Genomic DNA, 23,886 nt, shown 5'->3' with positions numbered 1-23,886 from the left:
CCACGCCCATTCCGCCTTCAGCCACGGCCTTTCCCCCTTTAGCCCTGCCCACAGACGATTCTGCCTCGCCCATTCCCCTTTTAGCCTCCCCCCATGGCAGCCCCTGCCAGTGTCCAGCTCCCCACAGCCCTGCCTGGCTGTGGGCCCTCCTGACCCGACCCCAGCCCACTCCACTACCTGTCCTCAGGGAAATGCCCAATGCCCGGGGCTGGAGCTCCCCCTGTGCCCCGCCAGATGCCCTGCTCCCCTCTGGGGTAGTGGGATGGGCCCTGGCTGCCATGTCCTGCCCTGACAGGTTGCCACAGGGAGCCCCTGGTGCTACTGGCACCCAACCCCCAGGGAGCAGGCAGCTGAATTTAAATCCTCTCTTTCACCTTCTGAGATCACTCGTCACTATCACATCAAACGTAGCCCCCCCCCACCCAACGCTTCATCACCTGTTCCCATTTCACTGCTGTCTTTCCCAGTATGCCCTCAACCAATTTTATTCTACAGTTTTCCCACCTCTAACTGCAACAGATCCCACCTCTCTAGCCTACTATCTAGGCCATCTGTGCTTCTGTTCCATTAAACACTGAGCATGATATGCTGTAATCTGCAAATTAGTTCAAAAATGGAAAACTTTAAAACTTCAGACAGAAAAACTTGTGGAGGGGAGGATGGAGGAGCATAAGGACAGGCATACAGGTCAGACCAACGTCTGTCTAGTCCCAAATCTTGCCTCTGAGAGGGACAGTGAAAGATTGTAAAAAGCAGAGAAAGCTTAGAGGAATATTTCCTGGTGTATCTTCTCCTATTCCAGCAAGACATCCTGAAAATTACAGTTTTTTATTTACCTTTATCCTCTAAGAATGTAATGAAAATGAAGGTGGTGATGATGAGAGTGAATTCAATGCTCTCATACAACACCAAGATAACATCTCAAGAGTCAAAAATTTCAAAACTTCTTGCCAAGCCCATGCAACATAGAATACACACAACTAAAACAAAGAAATAAAGGATCTAAAGGCTGTACCTATTTTCACAGTAAATGATATTGAGGTCCATATTCACACGAGTGACAAACATGTGGCAGTCAATCCTGACTTCATTAATTGTAGGAGGTGGCAAAGCATGAGCAACGACAACAAGTCCCATGATTTGGCTGGGTACTGTCCGTCCGTGTGACAGTGATACTCTCAGACGTAACCGGCCTGTTATATGAATCACCTGGAAAATAAAAACAATAAAATAACCCCAGTGAATTCTGAATGCAACTGTGATGTCAGTTTCTTTTAAAGGATAGCATTACTATTCCCTACAGATCACTTAACACGGCCTAAAATTGTACTAAGTAACTGCCAGTATCATTGTTAAGCTTCTTAATATTGGCTGCCAATGTGCCCTGTATGTCCTCATGGCAAAAAGAACATAACAGGCAAATGCTTCACATTCATCACATAAAAACCTAAGAACTTCTGTGGTGTTGATTTTTGCTGTGGTGCTTGTTACACAAAGAAAGAAAACAACAACAACAAAGTAGAAATTCAACAAAAGAGAGAGTGGGATAAAACTAAAATAATGAAGCTGGAAATTAATAAAATAACCACTCTATAACATTTGGAAATTGGATACGACACAAGAAAGACCAACAGTTTTGACACAATGGGTTTAATTGAATTTTTAGTCACCTACACCATGGAGACACTCTTCACCACCTTGAATTTCTTCTTTGTGGTTGGCAATTTGAGAAGCAACGGCCTACAGGTGATCTATGAGCTCAGGTGCAGGATGGTCTTCCTGCATCCACAGAAAAGCATTTAAAGAGTTGGTAGAGATGTAATGCCTTTGCCTAGTGCACTAGGCATGTATGGAGAGCTCTGGGGGTGGTAGTTTTCTTCCATATGCACAAGATAATACCAGAATTTGCTCAGATCCAATAGCATCCATAAGAACTGCAGCCCTGTTCTAAGAATGCTGCCTGAAATGGAGTAAACTGAAACTCTGGGAACAGAGTAATTCACCACTTCCAGTTCCACTCCTTCAGGAGTTCTGTGGATAAATAAAAAGGCTGTTTTATCCCGTAAAAGAATATAAATACAGCATATTGCAACAAAAATGGAAACTGCAGTTCCTGTGCTCATGGATAAAAGAGGCATAAGAATTGGCAGTTGCAGGCTCTCACAGATTTTTCATCCTCAGAATGTGTTACAACATCAACATTGAGAGAAGACTTCCAGGAGATGAGGGCCCCTTTCTCTGCAGACTCGCTACCCAGAGGTCAACAGAGATGTTGGTTGATATCAGGGGCACAGGAGGAGGTGACAGAAGTGGGGTGTAGTAATAAATGCACTGATAGTCATCTCACAAAGATAGAAGACAAACTTTACTTCTGATCTGAGATTGATGATAGAAAGTGAGAGAGAAGAAAATTTTTCATTTTTAAAATTGCAAAGCACGAAGTGCATCCAAATTCAAATCTAATTCATGTAAGCAGGTCTGTAGTCTAAGACTTGGAGTTTGTTTCTTTTTTTCTAATGTAATCATTGAAACATCTTTCACCACTGTTTTACATTTCAAGCCTAGCCAGTGTGGTGAATCTGAATGGGGAAAGTGATTAGCTGTGTGTATGGACATTTCAGTTACAGGTTTCTGACCACCCATGCTTAAAGTAACTATTGCCTAAACTCACACTTAATGCACCTTTCAAGGGCAAACTATTCTATGAATATCTGAAAAAGTTCCTAAAGGCAAAGATGCAAAACCACCATTTCAGACCCACTTAATTATTTATTTTTCTTAAGACCTCATTAACTAATGAAGAAATAGCTAAAAGAAATAGGATTAACTTCACAGGAAGGGCAGTAATATTATATTTTGCTCCTTCTAGCTAGGCTTGCATATACATCAGCTTTTTATCATTATCTGTCTCTTTTTATCATGCAGTTTCAGCTTACTGCAAAACTTAAATCTGTAAATGCTTGGAAAAATGCTGATGGATAACTGGTAAAAATGTGAAAATTTATCTTAGCACTGAAAATGCTATGCAAAACTATCATTTTCCTGTTGTTTTTTCATAAGGGTCCTTATGCTAATATGTTTGAAGTTGGCACTAACACTTCAGGGAATTTTTAAGCTATATCATATTTATCCCTTCTTTGTGTTTTTCTAACCCTTCATATCATTTGCAGCTAAATATCAACATGATTTGTTTTTGAACAACTCTCTATTCAGGCAGTACCTCACTTTTTTTCTGATTCTTCATCTGAAATACACTTCAGATTTAGTATTGCCCAAGTGACAGTTCCAAACCTGCTAGAACCACCATATATTAACATTGTTGAATTTCAAGAGAGTATGCTTCCAGATTGAAATTATTTAGCTTGTTCCTAACTCTACCATGGATCAAAACATGTCCTGAATTCCCATATGAATTCAAATTTTAGGGGTCAGCACTCAATTGCATTCTGATTCTGTACACTGGGAAATGTACAGCAAACTGCCCATCAGTTCCAGTGCCTGTGTGCCTCTAAAGAAACTGTATTTCCATGCCTGAAATCCCTTTCTATGACAACATTAGTCAAATGCACCAAGTGGGAAAACCTAATTGGTAGTAAAAAACAATTCTAACTGTCATGACCTTGTCTATATTGTGAGTATTGCCACTTTTAACACTGGTTCATTTGAACTGGGATTAGGGGTGATAGGAATTATAGGGTCAATTATCTCCCGTGGCTAAAATTAATCTCTTTATAATTCAATCCCACAGCACTAGTCTATCATATCCTAAAGCAGTATTATGACTTTAATGAAGCTAAATTGCAGCAATAAACTGTTTTATGGAGGACAATACTTGGCTCCAGAAGTAAATATTTAATAAAAATTTGCTAGGAATACTGAAAATAAAAAGTAAATGCAGCTCTTCTGTGCAGTTTTCTTTATAAATGCTTCCTTCTGAAAAGTAAGTCCTAGTCAATCTTTATCTTCTTTCTAATAATGCCATACCAATAGACAGGCACATTTAGGTGTCACAGCAAGAGAAGGCAGTGATACTGTGTTCTGTCCACTACAAAAAGGTGGATGGATACTATACTCCTGATCACAGGATCATCAGAAACTTTGTATGCCAACAGCTGAACAGATTTCCCCATAATTTCTTCATCTACCTTCTAAATTAAATTAATAAGACTTCTTTTTTACTCTGCTGGGATCTGGACTGGCTTAACCAGAGATTTTTTTGCTTACAAACTGTTTATTAGTAGGTGCTATGATTCTATGATTCATTCTATAAAAGCACAGAGAAATCTCATGGTTGAAACACACCATGCGACCTGATCGAGGATTTTGCTTAGGCCATTCTGATCTATATTATTGCTTGTAGTGTAACCTTGGATAGACAGGTAGGTGAAGAAAAAAACATTTTGTAAAAATAAAACTTTTAACACTGGGAAATGAAAATAACACATATACTGCTGTAAAGATGTAATGTTGAAGCAAAACAAATTCTGTAAAAATCTTCTGTACCACTTAATTGCTTTGTTTAAAAAAAAAAAATTAAATCAACTTTGCCTGACACTCTGATATTGGAAAAAAATTATTTGGCTTTTATTTTTAGCTGATTAGAAAACGGATTTGCAAAATATTGTAAGTACATGTAAACACAGTTTAAGAGTGTGGGAGTGTTAACAAGCCACACTAGTTGGACAAATATATATTTCTTTTCCCTGCCATATGCTCTCTTTAGTCATCTGTTAGTGATATGCACTTAGACGTGCTCTACTAATGTCTACTCATTATAAACAAGCACATCACAAAGACCTTGATAAAACCTTCCCTCTGTCAATACTTAAGGAAAGTAAAGCCCAGCGATCGAAAAACACATCTGGAACCTGCTCTTCATCCTTTAAAGCTAAATCTCACCTCTGAAGATGGAAATACTTTCTTTGTCAAAAGACATCTTTAAATATTACATCCATTTTTTTCACATACATGTGATGTCAGAGTAAGGACATGCATTACCAGAGGCTATAAAAACCTGCAAGCATGAAAAATCTGTGAATTTCACCTTTCAGATGTCTCTGTGTGCTTCAAAACTTAAACTTCAATTTGAAATAAATTTCTAAACTGCTTCTTTTGTTCTCTGTGTAAATGACTATGCCAATTTATTGTGTGTGTGAAACCACAGCACTGGCAGAAGTTGTCCCTCCAGCTCACTTAATGAGACACTATATTTGAAGTCTTAAAATTATTGCTTAGAATCAATTTTTTAGAAAACAGTCACATACAAAAACATCCTAATGTAGTTTGTGCACCTAGGTACTTGTTGAGCTATTTTATAAACAACTCTCACACACATTTGTCCCCCTTTACAGAAACAACTGTGTTTCTGAAGGATATGTGTATATATAAATATTTGCTTTGGTCTCTCAAAAATGTTATTTTATACTTCCAAAATCAACACAATTTTATACGTCCAAAATCTTTAAAACACAACCAATTTAAACCAATAAAGTTGTCCAAAGAGATATCTTACAAACTATACCCATTTTCTCCCATTATTCTTTCAAAGAATTGTGTGGTCCTTCACTCACTGATACACATACATGCTTCTCAAAACCTGTCTGTGACACCAGTGAGACAAATGTTTGAGCACTCTGCAAGGTAAAGAGCTCCTATATGGTTTCAGGTGATTCCTAAAGTAAGAGTGAACATTTGGAACCAGGCTTTCCTCTGGACTATTAAAAGAAAACAGAGTCCAGTGTCACATCAGGAATTTACACAATGACATCTCAGAGCAGTTCCTCTTCTGACAAAAATGTAACCATGTCTATCAACCTAAAATTCAGCACAGATTTCTTTATCTACCACACTTCTCTTCTTTCCTGCCTGTGTCCCACTGCAGTTACTACAACATTTCTACTTGCTTATGTTTTCTCAGGGTCAGAAGTTTGTTTCTGTGGTTCCACAGCCCTATTCTCACTGAGATCAAAGCCTGCTCTCCCAGTCTTGATGAAAGCTTTGGGAAAAGACATCATTGGCTCATACTTATCATTCAGCAGTAGCTGGGATCTGAGAGGTCCAGTAAGGCCTTGTGTTTGTAGTTCCTGTAATACTTTCATATCCCTTTCTCAGACTTACTGCATTTCTATAAACATTACGGTATTACTAACAGGAGATTATCATGGAGCATGATATTTTGGTGTTGAAAAAGAATGAGCCACAACAACTGCAATATGTTGGATCATCCCACATGTGCAGCAAGACTGAAATGCCCCAAATGCATCCACCTTGCTGTGCATAGGCTTATCAATTCTCCATCATGTACCCTTTGTTTAACACACAGAGGACACATTGGACTTGCCATGTGCACTTTACATGATGGGTTTCATCCATCATGTAAAGTAAAGTTTGTAGCGGTATGTTCCTGTTGAATCAATGTTAGAGTTGCTATCTCTTTTAATGTATAAAATAACCATTTTATCGTTTTCCCTTGTTAACATCAGCCATCTCCAATTTCATAAGCATCATCTATCTTTTCTCTTGGACAGCATAAGCAAATAACATGTCTACTTACGGTAATTGTTCTCAACACTTATTTGATTCAAAAATTTTTACTTCAGTTGAAAAGCCTTGAAAAAGCACTTGTATGCTGAAAACCCAGTATGTCTGGGGTCTTTTTTTCTGACTACAGTTGTCCAGCTAATAAAAAGACATTGCTTCTACATACCAACCTTGTCCTATCGTATCAAGTCCACACCAGAACAAAGAAAAGTAGTATTTAGTGCATCTGTCACTGATACATTCAGAACCATGGTGGATGAAAATAAGACAAGGCAATAATCTCTGATTCCTGAGAAACAGCTTTGCAGTCAGCCTTGATTGAGTTAGGCACTGAATGCCACGTGAAACCGCTGTTCAGAGTTGTGGTCTTGAGCACCCATTCAAAGAATACGAGTCTGATTTCAAGGAGGGGGAACATTATTCCTAACACATACATAGTTTCAAGGTCAATAGCCTCTTTTCCATCCACAAGTACATTTCACATCCCTTCAAATACACCTGCAAAAGACAGTCTGAAAATGGAAATATTATTTACATTTAAACAGCATATTTGGTCTCAGGACATATTTTATTGTTAAAAAGTCAATACTAGTTTTTTGGAGACACTTTAGGCTTTTCCCATCTTTCCTCTGTTATCAGTCTCTCGAATTAATAAGATTCAAAAGCTATTCTACTGCTTAAAATGGTCACAGGCAGAATTTAGGCTAATTCTAAGGGTTTTAAAAAAAAGTATCCTTATGAGACCTCAAACTTATTGGTGCTTAAAGACAAGCATCATGTGAGAAACAACCCAGTGTGGTAGGCTCAGTTCATAGCACTTGTTCAATCCCTAAAGTGACCTGAGTAGAATATTATTGATTGCATATGAGGAATGTTGAGATCAGCAGCAAGCACAATAACCACAGTCACTTTCATTCAAGTGCACCACAGGGAACAGATCTCTTCTGTGCTAAAGTTACTGTTTTGAGCACACATGCAACAAACTGCTTGTTCCTCAAGCTCAGAATGCAGAAGGTCTTATCTCCCACTTACCTCTGACTAGATAATAAACTAAAGAGAAGGGAATGGGGACAGCTTTCTAACTCTCAAAAAAAGCCTGAAGGTAAAACAAGAATGTGAGATTGCCCAAGTTACATTGGTTGGGTTAAGGCTATCTTAAGAATACTGTGTGAGAGTAATGGAAGACTGTTGTATGATAAACAATTCCTAAAGCTGCCCTAAAAAAAAAACCAACCAAGCATTTTCAAGGGTGCACAAATGTTTTTCAAGAGTTATCAAATCTTAACAGCCTGAGAAATAAGCAGCAGACCAGAGGTTGCTCAAGCATTTATGGATTCTTTAGATGAACATTATTAGACCCTAAATTTATGGCTTTTTCGTTCTGTTACATGACACATTTACATTTTTAAAATTTGGGATAATAGATAAGCAGTTACTCTTCAGTATATCATAGCACAGTGTCCTGAACTGTATAGGGGCACATACCTATCTTTATTGCCATGATGGCTCTCATGTCAGAATTCTGAGGTCTGGTCTTGCACTGGTATACACTGCAGTAGTAAAAGCTGCATGATCAAGTCTGTCCTTTCAAAAGCATATCTGTATTGTAAAATACGTTAATGATAAGACATCCTTTCCTGTGTTGTGATTTTTCATTAATTGCAATGGATTAGCAAGCTGCTTTTCTCTGAACAAAAGATGTTGTAGAGCTGACACTCCTGAAATCAGCTTTATAATATAAACCCAAGAAATATTGTGTTGAGTCATTGCATGTTATTTTTCAGTTATTTTGCTTTATATAACTGCAAAGGTTTCCATTTTCATAATCAGGCCCTGCAATAAGAATTTCAAAATTTCCACTATTAAACAGCATCCTTTAAATATATGCAGTATTAGTAATTTAAATTATTAGGTTTTATTTTAATACCTTTGAAGCTTTAATAGATGTCTTATTAACAACTCTATCAACACTATATTGTCTTTTCATAATGCAAAACTTAAAGGCATTTGAAGATCAACATTAAAAAAAAATGGAAAAAACAGAAACTAAATGAAATCAACACACAGCAACCTGAAAAAGTAGCCATAAAAATTGGGTTTATAACAGAATACTTTTTGAAGTAATTGGCACAAAGACTGTTCTAGCGCAGATTGCTGCAAGAGTGCTCTTGGCAAGAACATCATAAGCACTAGCAAAACTTTAATATGCTCAAACAGCCAAATACAAACTGACACCAGGAACCCACGTGTGGCAACAAACAGGAAAAAAATAGAGTATCTCAATTTAATACAAACCTACATACAAAGGGATCAATTTTTACAATTCGTGGTTTAGCATACAATACAGCTGTCCTCAGAGTGAATATAGAGTAGCTATACATAAGAAATTAGAATTATCAATTCAGGGGAATTTCTCAAGAGTCCTTTTGATATGTAATACAGCAAATATAATGACTTAGAAACCAGGCATCAATGTATTAAATGAGATCAGATTGAGATCTATTTAGAAAAGACAGGTTTAAGCTGGAAAAAGAATCTCTTTGATATGACCTCCAGAGCAGACCATTTGCAGAAGGATTCAAGATGAGCAGATTTACCCTTGCATATCTGTTTGCTTCACAGCTGCTTTAAAATATGAACTCCAAAATTTTTAATATTGAGTTATTGCAGAATTAAGTCTATATAGTAAAAAAGGCTAAGAACCTCATATTTTCTTGCACTTGCAAATGTTATAATGGATTTTGTTGAATTTAGAGGAATAAATGAGACATAGTTAATTTAAAATCTAGCTAACATAATTAACTTATTTATAAATGGTGTCTTATAGATCTGGCTACTGCTGGTCAAGCTAAGAATCTGGCGTGTCTCAGAATTTTCAGTAGTCTGCATCCCTAATTTGTGGTCAATACACATTTAACCCTGAAACTCAAAAGATCAGTTCACTTTAACAGATTTGCCACTTCAAATCCCTCGGTGTTCAAATATGTTGCATTTTTTTTTCCTCATGAAATGTTTGAAGTCCTGTTTAAAAATAATGCCTTCAGGATATTTTTTCCTTAACACTATTTAAAGAAAGTTGAAAGCATTTAGCTATTGAAGTATGCAGGGTTCCAATAAAGGAATAGTCGTCCCTGCCCATGAGCAAACTCTCTTGAAATTCACTATTCCAGAATTCTGGTGCTTTTGCCAGCAGTGAAATTTAAACCTAAAAAAGGACTTTTGTTGCATCAGTTCCAATGCATTTTATCAGAGTATTGGGGGATGGTGGAAAATGGCTACATTATTCTGCAACAGAAAGAGCGAAAAGGTTGTTTACAAAAGTTAGTTTCAACTCTGTATGTCAGGGCAACCAAATCCTGTTGCACTAAAGACAAGTAATAATAAATCCACTTCAGATCAAGTTTCTTTATTTCTTTCATTGCAGGGAGAAATAAAGAGGTTCTTTTAGGGTTTTTTTTTCCTACTGTTTTGTTTGATGTAGTTCTTAGCAGTCCAACAATTACCTTAGGTGATTCTCTGCAAGGACTTGATAAGTGAGAAAGGACTAGATAAAACAAAATATGTGATATTAATGTATTTTTCCCACACAGAGAGAAAAAGATATAGAAAATGCTGTTGCCTGTAAAGACAGAAATAGATTCTCCAAGTCAACCTTGATTAAGACAGAAATGTTTATGTTCTACTCAAGCTCTCCACGCGAAGTTGCAGCCCCAGAACTTGTTCAGAAGTTAGTCAAGAAAAATTACATTCACTCTTCCCAATTTTGTGGCTAAATAGGAAGAAAGATCTGAGTTTTTCATATAGTAAAGCAGGGACACAAAATGGAGAAGGCTGAGAACTATTATTCAAATGTCATTAATATTAAGGTTTCTCTGCTTGTGCTAATGGTGTCTGGGGTATGTTCCTACAGTGAAATGCAATTGTTTAGTTTATTTTAATGCTTGCATGCTTTCCCCTAGCATGGCCCAATTTTTGCTGGCTGTATACAAGCACACAAGGTCTACCCAAAGATCTTGGACAACAGAATGTGTGAGCTTTCCTGCAGAATGCCACAACTGTGACAAACGCAAAACTGGAGATAGGCAAAAAAGATTAATTTCCATAATTATTAATATGCTTTCACTTTCCTCATGTCAGTGACAATTATATGAGTATAAATGATGAAGTTTCAATATAAAGGGGAAAACAGACAGCAAGGTATATAAGCTGATTTTATGAAAAATACGACTGCAAATTTCAGAAAAGCTTCTACAGGTGAATAGTAATGCCTCCACATCCAGATGACAAAAAGGAATGATCATAAGAGAGGAGGCAAAATTCTTCTGGTATGTCTGCCAAGATCTAATGTCAGTAGTAATGACTGTTCTTAGAGTTAATTTGAACAGTTTTAAATACACCTCTCAGGGTCCTGATAAAGAAAATAGCTGGCATCGAAACTGCAAACCCCAAGCCCTAAAGTGGCTTTACAGAGACTTGGGCTGCAGGAGAAGGCTGGGGCACAAAACGACAGTCTTTCCAGAGGAGCAGCCATGTGTACTGTCATTACTAGGAAAAGTCCACCCATACAAGGGATGAGATTTCTCTTTGAAGAAAAAACTTTTATCCACTTGGAGATGGATGGTCTTTGCAAAGCTGTGACCTTCTCCGTGACAGCTACAAATGGACTACTATTTATGATTTGTTTCTATAATCCACTTAATGCAGCAAGCTAGATTATAGATAGCAATTTATTTGTAAAAATCATAATAAACCACCATTGTTTTAAATGCTAAATGTGGATAAATGGGGAAGAAAAACTGATGAGACAAGATTCGTGTTCTTGAATCTACACCAAAGAATTATGGCAGCCTCTTGCTTTATCTGCATTGGAATCAATTTAGTAATTTTTAATTCACTGATTTTCTGTTGTTTGCTTTACATTTATTAATTGATTGTCATTCTCATGCAATTAATTCAAAAGTTGGCAAGTTTAACATGCAGAGATTAATTTTCTTTTACTAACCCACCACTTAGAATACTTTTTTTTGAAAAACAGGTTACCAAGAAATTACCTCCACATCAATCATATTTATAAGTGAAATACAGTAGGGGTGTTGCATGCCATCTGTTAATCCACACTGAACCTTTCCTTATAATTGACTAAGTTTTTCTGGTCATTTCTATAAAATGACCAGAAAAAATTAGGAGAGCTCTGTCTTTCACACACTGCAGTCCTAACCAAAAGTCAGTTTGAACACATAGGGCTTCCCTCTGCAAGGCTGGGAATCTCTCATATAAGAGTATGAATCTTAGGTCACACGGAAATAAATGGCATGCCTACCCCATCATCCAGTAGTCACAGGATCTGCACCTTTACAACAACCTACAGGTTGCTCAGCTGTCAAGTGTTTCTCATCTGGAATGAGAGCCATTCATTTGCCCTTCATGTCACACTCATTTACAATGGCTGAAATGTTTATTCAGGAGGGGAGTAGAGATAATGAGCAAGGGGCTATTCACGAGACTTCAGACTCACTCTGTTCCTCATTGCAACACAAAACAGCAGAGTGAAAGGAAAAATAGCATTCCCTACTCTCATTATTTTATTATGGCTTTCACCATATTTGGTGCTTAACTGAAAGCTCCAGTTTCTGTGTCTTTTTTTGCTCTGTGTGTCACTTTGGTTGCTGCTGTAAAGTGGACAAATTGACAAAATAGACGTTTTTATAGAGAGGCAAAGGATATGTCTTAACAAATATCTTTGTGGCCTATATAAGGCTAGAATGGACTCAAGCATTTTGATCTCAAAATGAGGATTTAATATCTCTCACAGACAACACAAAGGTTCAGAAAAAATATGCAGTTAGGTACAAGAAGACACACAGAATAAATTCAGCGCTCAATGCAGACTGTAAGATACATGAGTGTGCAAGCTGTGATGCATGGAAGTGCTGCAGGGCTTGTAGGAACCCGACCCAGACATTTATTTATTTTTGCACAGAAAATAAAACATGACCTTTCTTCTCTCTCCTGTAATGTGGGTAAGAAAGTTCTGTAGAGGAAAACTAGTCTTTTCTGCATTTGAACTAAAATCTGAAGTTCTCTCTTCATGTAACAACTGAGGGTAGAACATATATGCAAATTTATATATGCTTTAATCTCTTGCATTGATTTAGTGGGACTAGATCTATGGTCTATTTGTAAAATAAGACTTTGAATGATCTAAAAGATTGTGAGAAATGTATTCAATGTTTAACAAAACAAGATCAGTGGGTTTCCTATAGAAAACTAATGTGAAAATCTTAGAACAGAATCTTTTAGATGGATTTTAAAACTTTCCTATGGAAATTTTTACCAAGCACATGAATTCTCTGTTAAAATCTATGGAATCATTAATATCTTGTTAACCTGGTAGAACTTTTCAGTAAAGAAAGGGAAATAGGTTAGAAACATGCAAATTTTGAAGATTTTTGTATACTTTGATCTGGTGAGTCATTAGTAGCTCACTGCACATCCATCTACAACCCTGTGAAATTCAGTGGTGCCTGGTATTGCTTAGACCATGTAAAACAGCTCAGGATTTGGCTTATTATCCTGTTTAACTCACTTCTATTATAATTTCTCCACTTCCATCTACTTATGCTGAGCACCTTCCTTAAATCTCAGGTGAAATCCCCAGGACACTTCATACAAACATGTACTTTGGATAATTGACTGTCTGGTTTAACTGCTAAGTTTAAAGAAAGACAGGGCTATGGCACTGTGTATTTTTTTGGATACATTTTCTGGCTTTGTGGGGTATTCACTGCATGATTTGATAAAAACCGAGGCTAAATGAAGTCTACAATTGGTATTCCTACAGCCACAAGTTTATTGGCTTGGGGTTTTTTTCCTTGGCTCTGTCTGTAAGGTTCATTACTTACAGTTACTGCAGAATCAATTTGAAATGGCCAAAATCAGTGATGGAATTTATAGCACAATAAACGTACTGCCATACAAGTGCTGCTACACATGAAAGGGCTTCAGAATATTTTCAGCAATCCTACACAGCAGAGTGTTCTGTTTTTATCAATTTAACAGAATCACCACAGGTATATTCTAAGAGGTGTAATCCTGACAGCTGCACAGCAGATTTTCTCTGAGGCAGATATTTTTGCAGGAAAACAATATTATTGATAAAATCTTAGCATATCAGAACACAAAAAGGAAACGGCACACATCTTTTTCTTTCTCCCATCAGGCAGTTCCATTTCACTCACAGAAAAAACTGCCCTGAACCAGAAAGAGTTTATGAAGGAAGCATTTTCACTCTCCTTCAGACATATATTAATTAATTATCAGCATTATGGCATGTGGAAAATGTGGAGAGCATTTGAAGCTAAAACATAAAGTATAGCATCAGCAGTTGCTTGTTTATAAAGTCTATAAAGATTTACATTTCTACTTAGTACATTTTTCTTTCCAAGTGTCTCTATTATAGACATCTCATATTTTACATCATTTTGAAGCACAGAAAGTTTTAACTTTAGAATGATGCATTGTGAAAAAAAGACAGGAAAGACAGATGGCAGGCTGTCCTCCCCAAAACTCAATTTCATAATATGCATGTGATTGCTAATAGGCAGGCACTAAAAAACAATTTTCCTTGACGGAGAAGAGCTGATAAATTGTCAACATAAACTTTGTCTGTGGTTGCTCCAGTGATCTAAAGCTCTTCTGTGAGCTTTGTACCATCAAAGTCTGCATCTTCCAACCATATAAAAATTTATGAATGCATATGACTAAAGTGACTGAAAACAACCCATAATGCATGTTTGTGTGTTGAGAATCAGCTCCTTTCGTCTTCAGGAAAGGTGGTGTCCAGTGCCCCATTCCTAACTCTGGACACTGTGGGAGATGTAGGCTGGACCCAGAGACGCCCTGTGAGCTAAGTGAAACAGGGCTCTGCATTTAGGCATCTCCTAAGCACAGCGCTATGTCTAGCGGTGGGCTGACTTAACCAATGTAGTCTTTGCAACAACGCAACAATGCAAAACATCACAAGAACTGAAAGCAGCTGATTTTTTTAGGAAAAAATTATATATTTCCGAGCACTTGAGCAAGGAGAAATTAATGAAAAATCTAATGAGATAACAATTTCCAAGAAGAGCAATATTTATCTAATACCTCAGACCTTCCAAAATATGTCAAAAGTGAGTTCACACAAAATAAAATTGAGCTTTCTGCTCATGCACAACAAATTCTTGGGGAAAATGTCCAAACTATTTGTGCACAGAATGAGACTTGTTTACATTGGAAGTGCAGAGTTCATTTCAGATTTAAATATATCACTGTAACTGGTAGCTACTAATTTTGATTTTTAAAAGGCTTATAACCATTAAATATTTTCATGCCTCTAAGAATTCTGATCTTATTTCTGAGAATAACTGAGAAGCAGCAACTCAACAGCAGAAGAGCTGTGACTGTTATGTTATCAACATATTTGCCTGGAACAAAATAATGTGATGATCCCACCACATATTTAATTGCAAAAATTCCTCAAGTTTGATTGTGAAAAGACTGAAACATTTTGATCAGGTTTTTCTTGCAAGAGGAGACTTGCACTACTTGCAAGTATGTGACCAACTCTGTAAAATGAAGCCATGGGAAGAATACGTATTTCTTGAACTTTCTTTTGATGGGAGTAACACTATCAGTTTTGAAGGCACCAGCATGACATCCTATTCCTTTAATTTTGTGCAGTCTATATTGCTCGCTAAACATCCCCTAAAACAAGCAAAGAAACAAACAAATCAGTAGAAAAAGACTAGATCTCAAGCTTTGGAAATATTGTCAAATAGTAGTAAGATACATTCTCTTCCATGTAAGTTTGGATGGAGTCACTGATGTGCTATATTTGGTTTAGGATGGAAAAACATACAAAGATTGGAATTATAACTGAATACGTCTGTTAAAGAAAGGGGAATGGGAGGGTCTAATGTGCTATCAGAAATAAAAGTGAAAAACATTGTTTACCACAGATGAAACAGACCTTGTCTGTGTCCTTTTAATAGCAAGCAATTCGCACAGCAATGAGCACAAGAAGTTCAGAGATAATAAAATACTTATCCATAAAAGGTGAAATAAAACTTGTAACACTCCTCAGGGTAACCTCTTCAGAGCTCAGACCTCTTTAGACAATTTATATGAATTTTCAGTAAAGACTCCAGTATGAAGTTTGTAAGAAAATTACCACTTCTTGTAATACACTTAGTGTTTTCATTTGTTTGGGGTATTTTTTAATGAATTTTAAGTAACGGAGAAAATTAAGGTAATTGTGCTCTTCAGGCTTATTTTCAGATACTGATAATTTTCCCTTAAGCAGGCACAAAATTCTTGATTCTATGGAGGAACAGACAAAAAATATAGCAGTAACAATTAAAATTTCTTATTTCATACTGATACATTAAGGTGTATAAGCTTCAGGGTCAGTATAAGCCTTGCTCAGCTTTCTTTAAAAGCATTGGGAGTAATAAAGACTTCCTTTTTATCTTCAGTGAAATAATACTGCTGAAATATCACCTCATTTTTGATGTCAGCAGTGATTTCTTTTTACCTCCATGATGTCAAATGGGAATTATTATTATTAGAACGACAGCTTCCTAATGATGCTGTAAAAAGGAGAAACTGAAACTCTTTCCACTAAACATCTATATTCTGCTTTCTCCATAGGGTACAGCAGATGGGCTCAACCACACACCATTCTTCAGACAAATCAAGAGGCATGCTCAAACATTTAGAAACAGAAGCAGCTTAAACATCTAGGAACAGAGGCATAATGGCTTACTTTGTTATATAGGTGAATATGCACTCTGAAGAGTAGAGAAAAAGGACATTTACACTATAGCAGCTCCCTCTGGGAAACATGCCCTGAAACACTCATGATCAATTTTCTGTTCTAGATGGTAAAACCAGCAAATCAGTGTCCAGATCACTATCCAGGAGTCATTGCCCCAGGTAAAGTCAGGGAATGAAAGCCTCGTGTGACGGCTCCTGCTCAACTATTGGCTTCATGTATGGCACACTGGGGGTGGACATATCTGAAATGCTCTGTGCCTTTTTTTCCTCCTATTTTGTCAAATGACTAAGTACAGAAGAATGTTGCTTCATATGACACCAAAATATATTAATGAGTTTGGCTTTTGAGTAAAGGATGGGCTTGAACCTTATGCTAACACCTATTCATGCAGAAAGTAGAATAGCAGATGCAAACCAGTGCTATCTGCATCAGCAAATGGAGTATTTTGATTTTCTAATACTTACATTTTGATCAAATATAAATAATGATTCCTTACCAATTTTACATTTACTTATTACATGTATTGCTTCAAAGTAGTTAATAAAGTCTTTAGGGTGGAGACTTATCTTCTAGGGTGGATATGAAAAAAATATTAATTAAATTGGAAAAAAAGTGTCTCTATATAAGTTGGGGGTTTTTGCAAGGAGCCAAGACATCTGCCAAACAAAGAGAAGCCCCTGTCTTCTCCCACAGAAAGGTGGCAGAAACGGCAGCCCCAGGAAGCTCCCCTGGGCTAAATCCAAGGGGCAGGAAAATGTGTTTTTCCACTGGCACACTGTTCTGTTTTCTTTCAGAGGAGAATAATTTTGGAGTAGCTCTTCTACAGTCAGTGGGAGGCCAGTTAAGAGCAGAAGTTCATCTTTTTCTGTTTGCTTTGTCTTTATTAAAAAAAACAATTGTTGTTTGCTTGTTTGTTTTTGTTTTGGTGAAAGTTCCGCTAAACTTCACACTATCTGGTCTGAGTACTTTTTTCTTCAGCATCTCATTTTCTCTATTCAGGGCAACCATCAAAACAAAGGAAGTACCAGCTTGAGAAAATGAAGTGTGATGCACTGGAACACAGAGATGATTTGACAATATTTGTGTGCTAGGAAGAAGGGCTGAGGATGAAGTACAGCATGTAATCACAGTTGGCTCGGATACAAACAGCCATTGTTATCTTTGGCAAGTCACTTGATATCTTGGTATGTTAGCACTTTCCAGACTCTGACGAGTGTTGCAAAAGTACATTCATTAATATAAGTGACTTTATAAGCAATAGGAAAAAGCCAATAAAACATAATGCTTTGTTCAGGTAAGAGCTGCACAAAAAGGTGGAAGTTTGCAAAATGTGTAAATCAATGTATGAGCCTATTGTTTTTTCTCAGCATACTTTTGATAAAAGCTGTGAACTGCTGCAAGTGGTAGAGGTAAAAAAGCTAATAGTGTCTGCATTTGCACATCTAAACCAATATTTAAATTAAGAAAAGTAGGTGCACCAAAATATCTACTGGCAGCAGTTACAAAATAGTAAATTGAAGAAGAAATATGGGCAGCAGCATCTCTCCTAAAGAAAATTCTGGCTTTGTGTGTCTTTCTTTGCTCCTATGAAAGGCATGTTCCCAGTCATTAACAGTAAACAGTGGCAAACAACATCGGTGGATAACTTAAGAAAACACTGTGGACTGAAGACCTCTCTTTCCCAGTAGGCATTCCTACCTGGAAGCACAATACTGTTCTCCCAAGGTGTAATAAGAGGTATCTCTTGGTTTCCACTCTGCTGAGATCTCACTGCTCTCATCCTACTCACTGAGCTCTGCTATTAACACTGCAGGGGGTCTCACACTCCACTGAGTTCACAAGTCTGGATAATTAGTGCTACTTATGAAAATGTATCAAACATTTTCCATCTCTATGACTCAGTAGAACTTGGTTCTTGAAAGAATACCAGATTTGATTTGGAACTGCTCTCTGTCCATTTTGAATATTTTATTATGTATCAGAGTAAATCTTGTTCTCACTCTCACTGTTATATCCAGTGACTTTTAAAAGAGGAGGCTTCAGAATTATACTGCCTAAAAACCAGAATCAAAGGCAATTACTGCTAATTTGGTGATAATATTATCTTTTTATATCCCTTATACTTTGATAATAGAATTTATGAAAATAAAAAATTTCCCAGAAAGCAATCTGTGCTAACTCAATTTTATTTTTTCTTTCCTTCCAGAACCCAGAATTGATTTCCCTTTTACTCAGTTTGGAGCAAGCCACAACTCTGAGGCCATTGGAACATTTAATACAATATTTGGGGAGAAACACATCCTGATACAGGTGTCAGGAATACTGCAGTCATTGTGAGGAATAATCAAAGCTTGAATCTTTCTTGTAAAAAAACCTGCTATTAAAAAGGCCTTTTATATAACACTAACTGATTCATTTCAATAATGAAAAATAACAAATAATGAATGCTTAACAAATATTCATTTTTCCAGATGGTAAAACAGTGTTATAAATCCTATTTAAAAGATGCTGAGCCCTGAAATTTTTTTTTTTTAGAAGGTGGAATTTGTAGCCACTGAACACTTAAAAAAATTGGTTAATGTATTTAGATGCTGAATGTGAACCAAGCTTTTCCAGACAGCTCTCCTAATAGAATCTCACGGTTCTATATCAAGGCATAAAATGAACCCCAATCTTGATCCAGTTGCAGACCATTATTTCTTGAACCATATCTTTATATCTACAAGTTGATACTTCATAAGATTCAGATTGGCCCATTAGTATTTTGTTCTTTTTCAAGTAATGCTGCATCTTTACTAGCTAAGAGACTTCCTTTTGACAAAAGGTCATCGATTTACATGGGTGAATCCTCGATCAGTTCCTTCTCACTGACAAATTACCTTTAAGTCTTCCCAGTGCTGAAAAGTCTGGGGAATGCATGTGCTGACATTTAGAAAACTCTTCACATAATGCTTCCTGATGTTGGTTTCTTATTCCTTCTTCATTCAATTAAAGAGGTGTGGCAGTAACCATGTGATAAAATACTAAATTCTGCAGTTTTCTTTCTTCCTACAGAGAAAGGTCAGGACATCTTTCTGGGACAGAGTGAAATATTTGACAGAAAAGATTTCAAGGGGGAAAAATATTAGAAGAGGAGGAAAAAATTTAGGCTAAGCAGTAAAGTGGGATATGTGAATTCCCTCATTTGGAGGAGGGAATGAAATCTGTCTCTAGCAGAGGTCACACCTGAAAAATGTACTAACCATTAGACTCTTAGGCAAAAACCCCTGCCTTCTCTTTCCTCCTTCATCCTATCCCCCTGAAGTGGAAGGTGGTTTTCTGCAATGATACATTGCATCCTTAAAGTGATTTTGGAATAGGTACCTCTTGTTTCTGAATTCCAGGTGAATCTTTCACTTGGATGAGAAACAATCATTTCACTTTTGGATTGAACCAAGAGAACAGTATCACAAGGTGAGTCCAACGTAATTTTGTCTTTCTAACACAGTTTTTGACTCTCTTGCCTTCTTGGATTAATGAATCTAAATTCTGCCAAAACCTGCACTTCAAGTGCTCAATTAAGATCTGAAAATCTTGCCCAACTCCTCAAGTTCTTCTAATAAATAAATAAATAAATAAATAATTAGATGGCAAATAAAGGCAGGAATAGCATGAAAAAGACTCATAGTAGAAATGTGACAGGCATAAAATTTCAACAAAAAAATTAGATTTCCATCTTCAAAATTTCATTCAAAGAATGCTGACTTTATGATTTTAAGTAGCAAATCTGAGAGTGCAGTCTCAGAGAATGTTCAATTTTCAATGAGTTTGTAGAAAGACACTAATTGAACAAAATAGATGAATTTTCTTCATCTACAAGGACTACAAGACTAATTTGTGAAAACATTTTTCTGGAGTTTTAAGTATTATTTAAAATATTTTGATATGCCTCATACAACTGATGTATGAGGTATAGCTAACCAAACTTTCATCCTCCATTACTGAACTGCAGAAATCAGATGTGCAACAAACCATCCAAATTGCTAAACTAAACTTACCAAACCAATTTTTTTTTTAGTATAGCAATTTACTTATTTTTATGCAGTATGTCCACTGGAAGGGACAGCCTGAAGGTTTTCTAGGATGTCCTTAATTCTGCTGATGGGTCTTCAAGATGTTTAATTGCCAATTTCATGGGAGATGGAGAGGCAACAGATGTTGGTTATACCAAATTCATAGATTGCCACAGTGACAGTAAAAGTACAAGGCAATTTCCTAGTGTCTGCTTATCCACCTCTGTAATAGCTTATAATGAGAATGCTACTCCATAAAACAGTAGAGGAGCATGTATGGATATATACTAGCACTTCTGATGAGTTGATGAGCTGGAAACAGCTGGCAACTACTGACTCTGATGATGTTCGGTGCTTTGGCTACTTCTTGATCCCATTAGTTCAAGAGAACAGTATCAGGTCATGAAAGTTTGAACAGAGAAAATTCTAGCATAATCTGACAGGGAAGTAAACATGACAAAACAATAATAGGATACTGCAGAGGAGTAGAAAATGTATCACTGGACCTGAACAAAGTAATTTTGAATTAAAATTAGCTTTGACATATGACTGAGTAACTCAGACAGTAGAAAAATTGAAGTTGGGATAACTTTTAAGTGGACAGAACTGTGAACCTCAAAGGGAGGAAAACAAATGGAAAAGGACGTAAAATGAAGATAAAATCAAAATTAAATACCAAACCATCTTTCACTGGTGAAAAAATAAATATTGAAAAAAAAGGAAGATGTGGTATGTTTATAGCGGAGAACAAACAGGAAGTCTCTCCAGCATGTATCTCAGACAACAGCTGCAATGGTAATACATTCTGAGTTTTGCAGTGAATGAAATTATAGTTTTTTTCTTTTTATTTGTTTTCTCTGTGTTTTATCAGTTGAATAAATTTTATTTCACGGTTTTTAAAGATTTTAAATTTATTAACTGAAAAATTAATAACTCTCTAGTACTATATGTAAACTCTTTTCCTACAAGCCTCTGAGCCTAAGAGCATTAAGAATGGGAAATTCTAATTCAAGGAGAGTGCTGGCGAACAATGAATGGGAAAGAGAGAGGAAGGATTAATCATGTAATCACTTTTCCACTTACACTTTTAAGGTAACATAATTCATGGAAAAAGGCCATTACCTCCATTTTTACGTGTAATTCAGAACTAGTTATATCAGTTCAGGAAGGGACTATACACAGGGCTCATCTCGTGTCAGAATTGTCTAGAACAGGGTCTTTTTGAGGCATACATATGTGCACATTTATCAGTCTGATTTTTGTTTCAACATTTCTTTTGATAGAAAATTAGTTTTGACTAGATCAACCTGAATGATTAATCAATTTCATTCTTGGACTGTTTTCACTTTTATGCAATTTTCCTAAGGCAGGGACCACTCACTCTGAAAATTGACTAAGCACCTTGTGGACCACCTCAATCATTTGCTGTCTACAGGAAACATTTACCAGCAGCCCTCAAAGCAAGGAAAAATGACAATGTGGTTCTGAGCTCAGCAAGAGTCTGGATCAAGACACAACTACTGTACCTAAAAGGGGCCTACAGAAAAGCTGGAGAGGGAGTTTTTTTCACAAAGATGAAAAAAATTTGTCACTGCTGGAGGACTGAATCCACAGGGAGTTGAATACCTTTGACAGAGCTAAAATCTGACTCATAACACAGTTCCTAGCAAACTGCTCCCAATGAATGGTTGTATGCTGATTCAGGGGGCTTACCCCTAATCCCCTTACAAGAGCTCAAGGGAAGGTGTTAGCTAAGAGCCCTTGCATTTTACAGATGGAAAATACAGTGCTCTGCTGTATTCTGAAGGTGTGAGACAGTGGCTCCTTAGTCAGGAGGATTTCCTGCAGGAACTGTGCTGCCCATGGTCCCAGCTGGCACAGGCTTTCTCGAGTAAGTGCTGAAGTACTTCCAGGGACCTCTGATGCAGAATTTAGCCAGATTTTCACACAATCTTTGTTAATATTGTGCAATTATTCTTCCCTGTTGACAATTTCTTATAGATGTACATCCATAGGGCTCATGAATCTTTCTTAGTTTTCATAAAATACATACCTTAATGAATTCAAGAGACCTTAAGTTTGTTCTAGTACTGAACTTTTAGAAATCAATGAATAAGATTCTTAAAAGTGACATTCACTAAAGCAGTTGAGTTTTATTATGCTTGTCTGATACACCAACTGACAAGAATGTTTAAACAAAGCAGTTCTTACAACTCAGTTAAAATGATATTCACTTGATCCAACCCTTCTAAAATGAATGTACTATTTTTCTGGGGCTCATCGTGGCCATGGATAATGATCCTTCTATAGAACACAGAGTGCCAATAACCATGCTTTTGAAAAACTGTCAGAGTGTAATTCATATTGCTGGACACAGCTGAACTCAGCCAAATACTGCCAGTTACGAAATCCTTAAAAACATCAAAAAGCAGAAAAACTGCATATCTATTTTAACACCTGCCTAGGGCTTGTACAGTGTTTATGTGATTTTACTCAAGCTGACTTGCCTCATGAAAAATTTTGGAAAAACCCAAATGTCTTATTTACAGGCAGTTTTGTTGACTATCATGCCTTTTCTTTTTATCCATTAATTGTGTTCAGGAAAAACTGGCTAAAAAATGATATCTGATCTTTCAAAACTAATTTTGCTGTACTTGTGACATCTCAGTTATAGCTTTAAGCGCTTCCATGAGGCATTAGCTGTTCTAAGAGAAATTAAATGGTATTTATATGATAGGTATTACCATGTCTTTTGAGTCAAGGGTCTACTGTGAATTTCAAAAATTGTAATGAGTAAAAACCCCACCTTGTGAAGCCAGCCTATATGTTCTGTTCTGACGTTGGACTAACATTAGATTGTCAGGAGTCCAAGAGAGAGAATGACACAGTCACTTATATGTCTTCCTTTTGTTCCTACCTACATCTGGCAGAAATGTGAGACTACAAAATCCACAGATAAATTCCCTATGTTTATCCATTATTATTGCATCAAAAACATCCAGCAAAGCAAGTTCTCTATCAATCTAACTTTGGCCTAGCCTGGGTGGACCATGCCTAATCATGAGAATTAGTTTAACTTCAATGACCTGAAAAAGTGCTGTTCACACTCTGGGTGGAAGAGAGAGACCTGACAGGCTTGAAAGATGGGCCTGTGTGGACCTCTTGAAGTTAAACAAGGACAAGTGCAAGGTCCCTGGGTCAGGGCAATCCCAAGCACAAATACAGGCTGGGCAGAGAATGGATTAAGAGCAGCCCTGAGGAGAAGGACTTTGGGATGTTGGGGGATGAGAGGCTGGACATGACCTGACAAGGTGCACTGGCAGCCCAGAGAGCCAACTGTGTCCTGGGCTGCATCCAAAGCAGTGTGGCCAGCAGGGCAAGGGAGGTGACTCTCCCCCTCTACTCAATTCTGGTGCGATCTCCACCTGGAGTGCTGCATCCAGCTCTGGGCTCTCCAACACAGCAAAGGGCATAGAC

General features: G+C 37.0%; 1 protein-coding gene across 1 annotated transcript in view; it reads right to left on the bottom strand.

Moving 5' to 3' along the window:
- NPAS3 (neuronal PAS domain protein 3) overlaps positions 1-23,886 on the bottom strand; it is a gene marked incomplete at its 5' end in the record, with an annotated part of 605,288 nt that overhangs the window by 28,441 nt on the left and 552,961 nt on the right. The window contains one exon of the mRNA XM_017741637.1: positions 1,016-1,209. Coding sequence (XP_017597126.1) covers positions 1,016-1,209 — 194 coding nt within the window. The remainder of the gene's footprint in view (positions 1-1,015; positions 1,210-23,886) is intronic.

This window comes from Corvus brachyrhynchos, unplaced genomic scaffold, assembly GCF_000691975.1.
Source record: "Corvus brachyrhynchos isolate BGI_N302 unplaced genomic scaffold, ASM69197v1 scaffold115, whole genome shotgun sequence".
Taxonomy (NCBI): domain Eukaryota; kingdom Metazoa; phylum Chordata; class Aves; order Passeriformes; family Corvidae; genus Corvus; species Corvus brachyrhynchos.
Note: the sequence above shows the minus strand (reverse complement) of the source record. Positions and strands in the feature narration are given on the sequence as shown.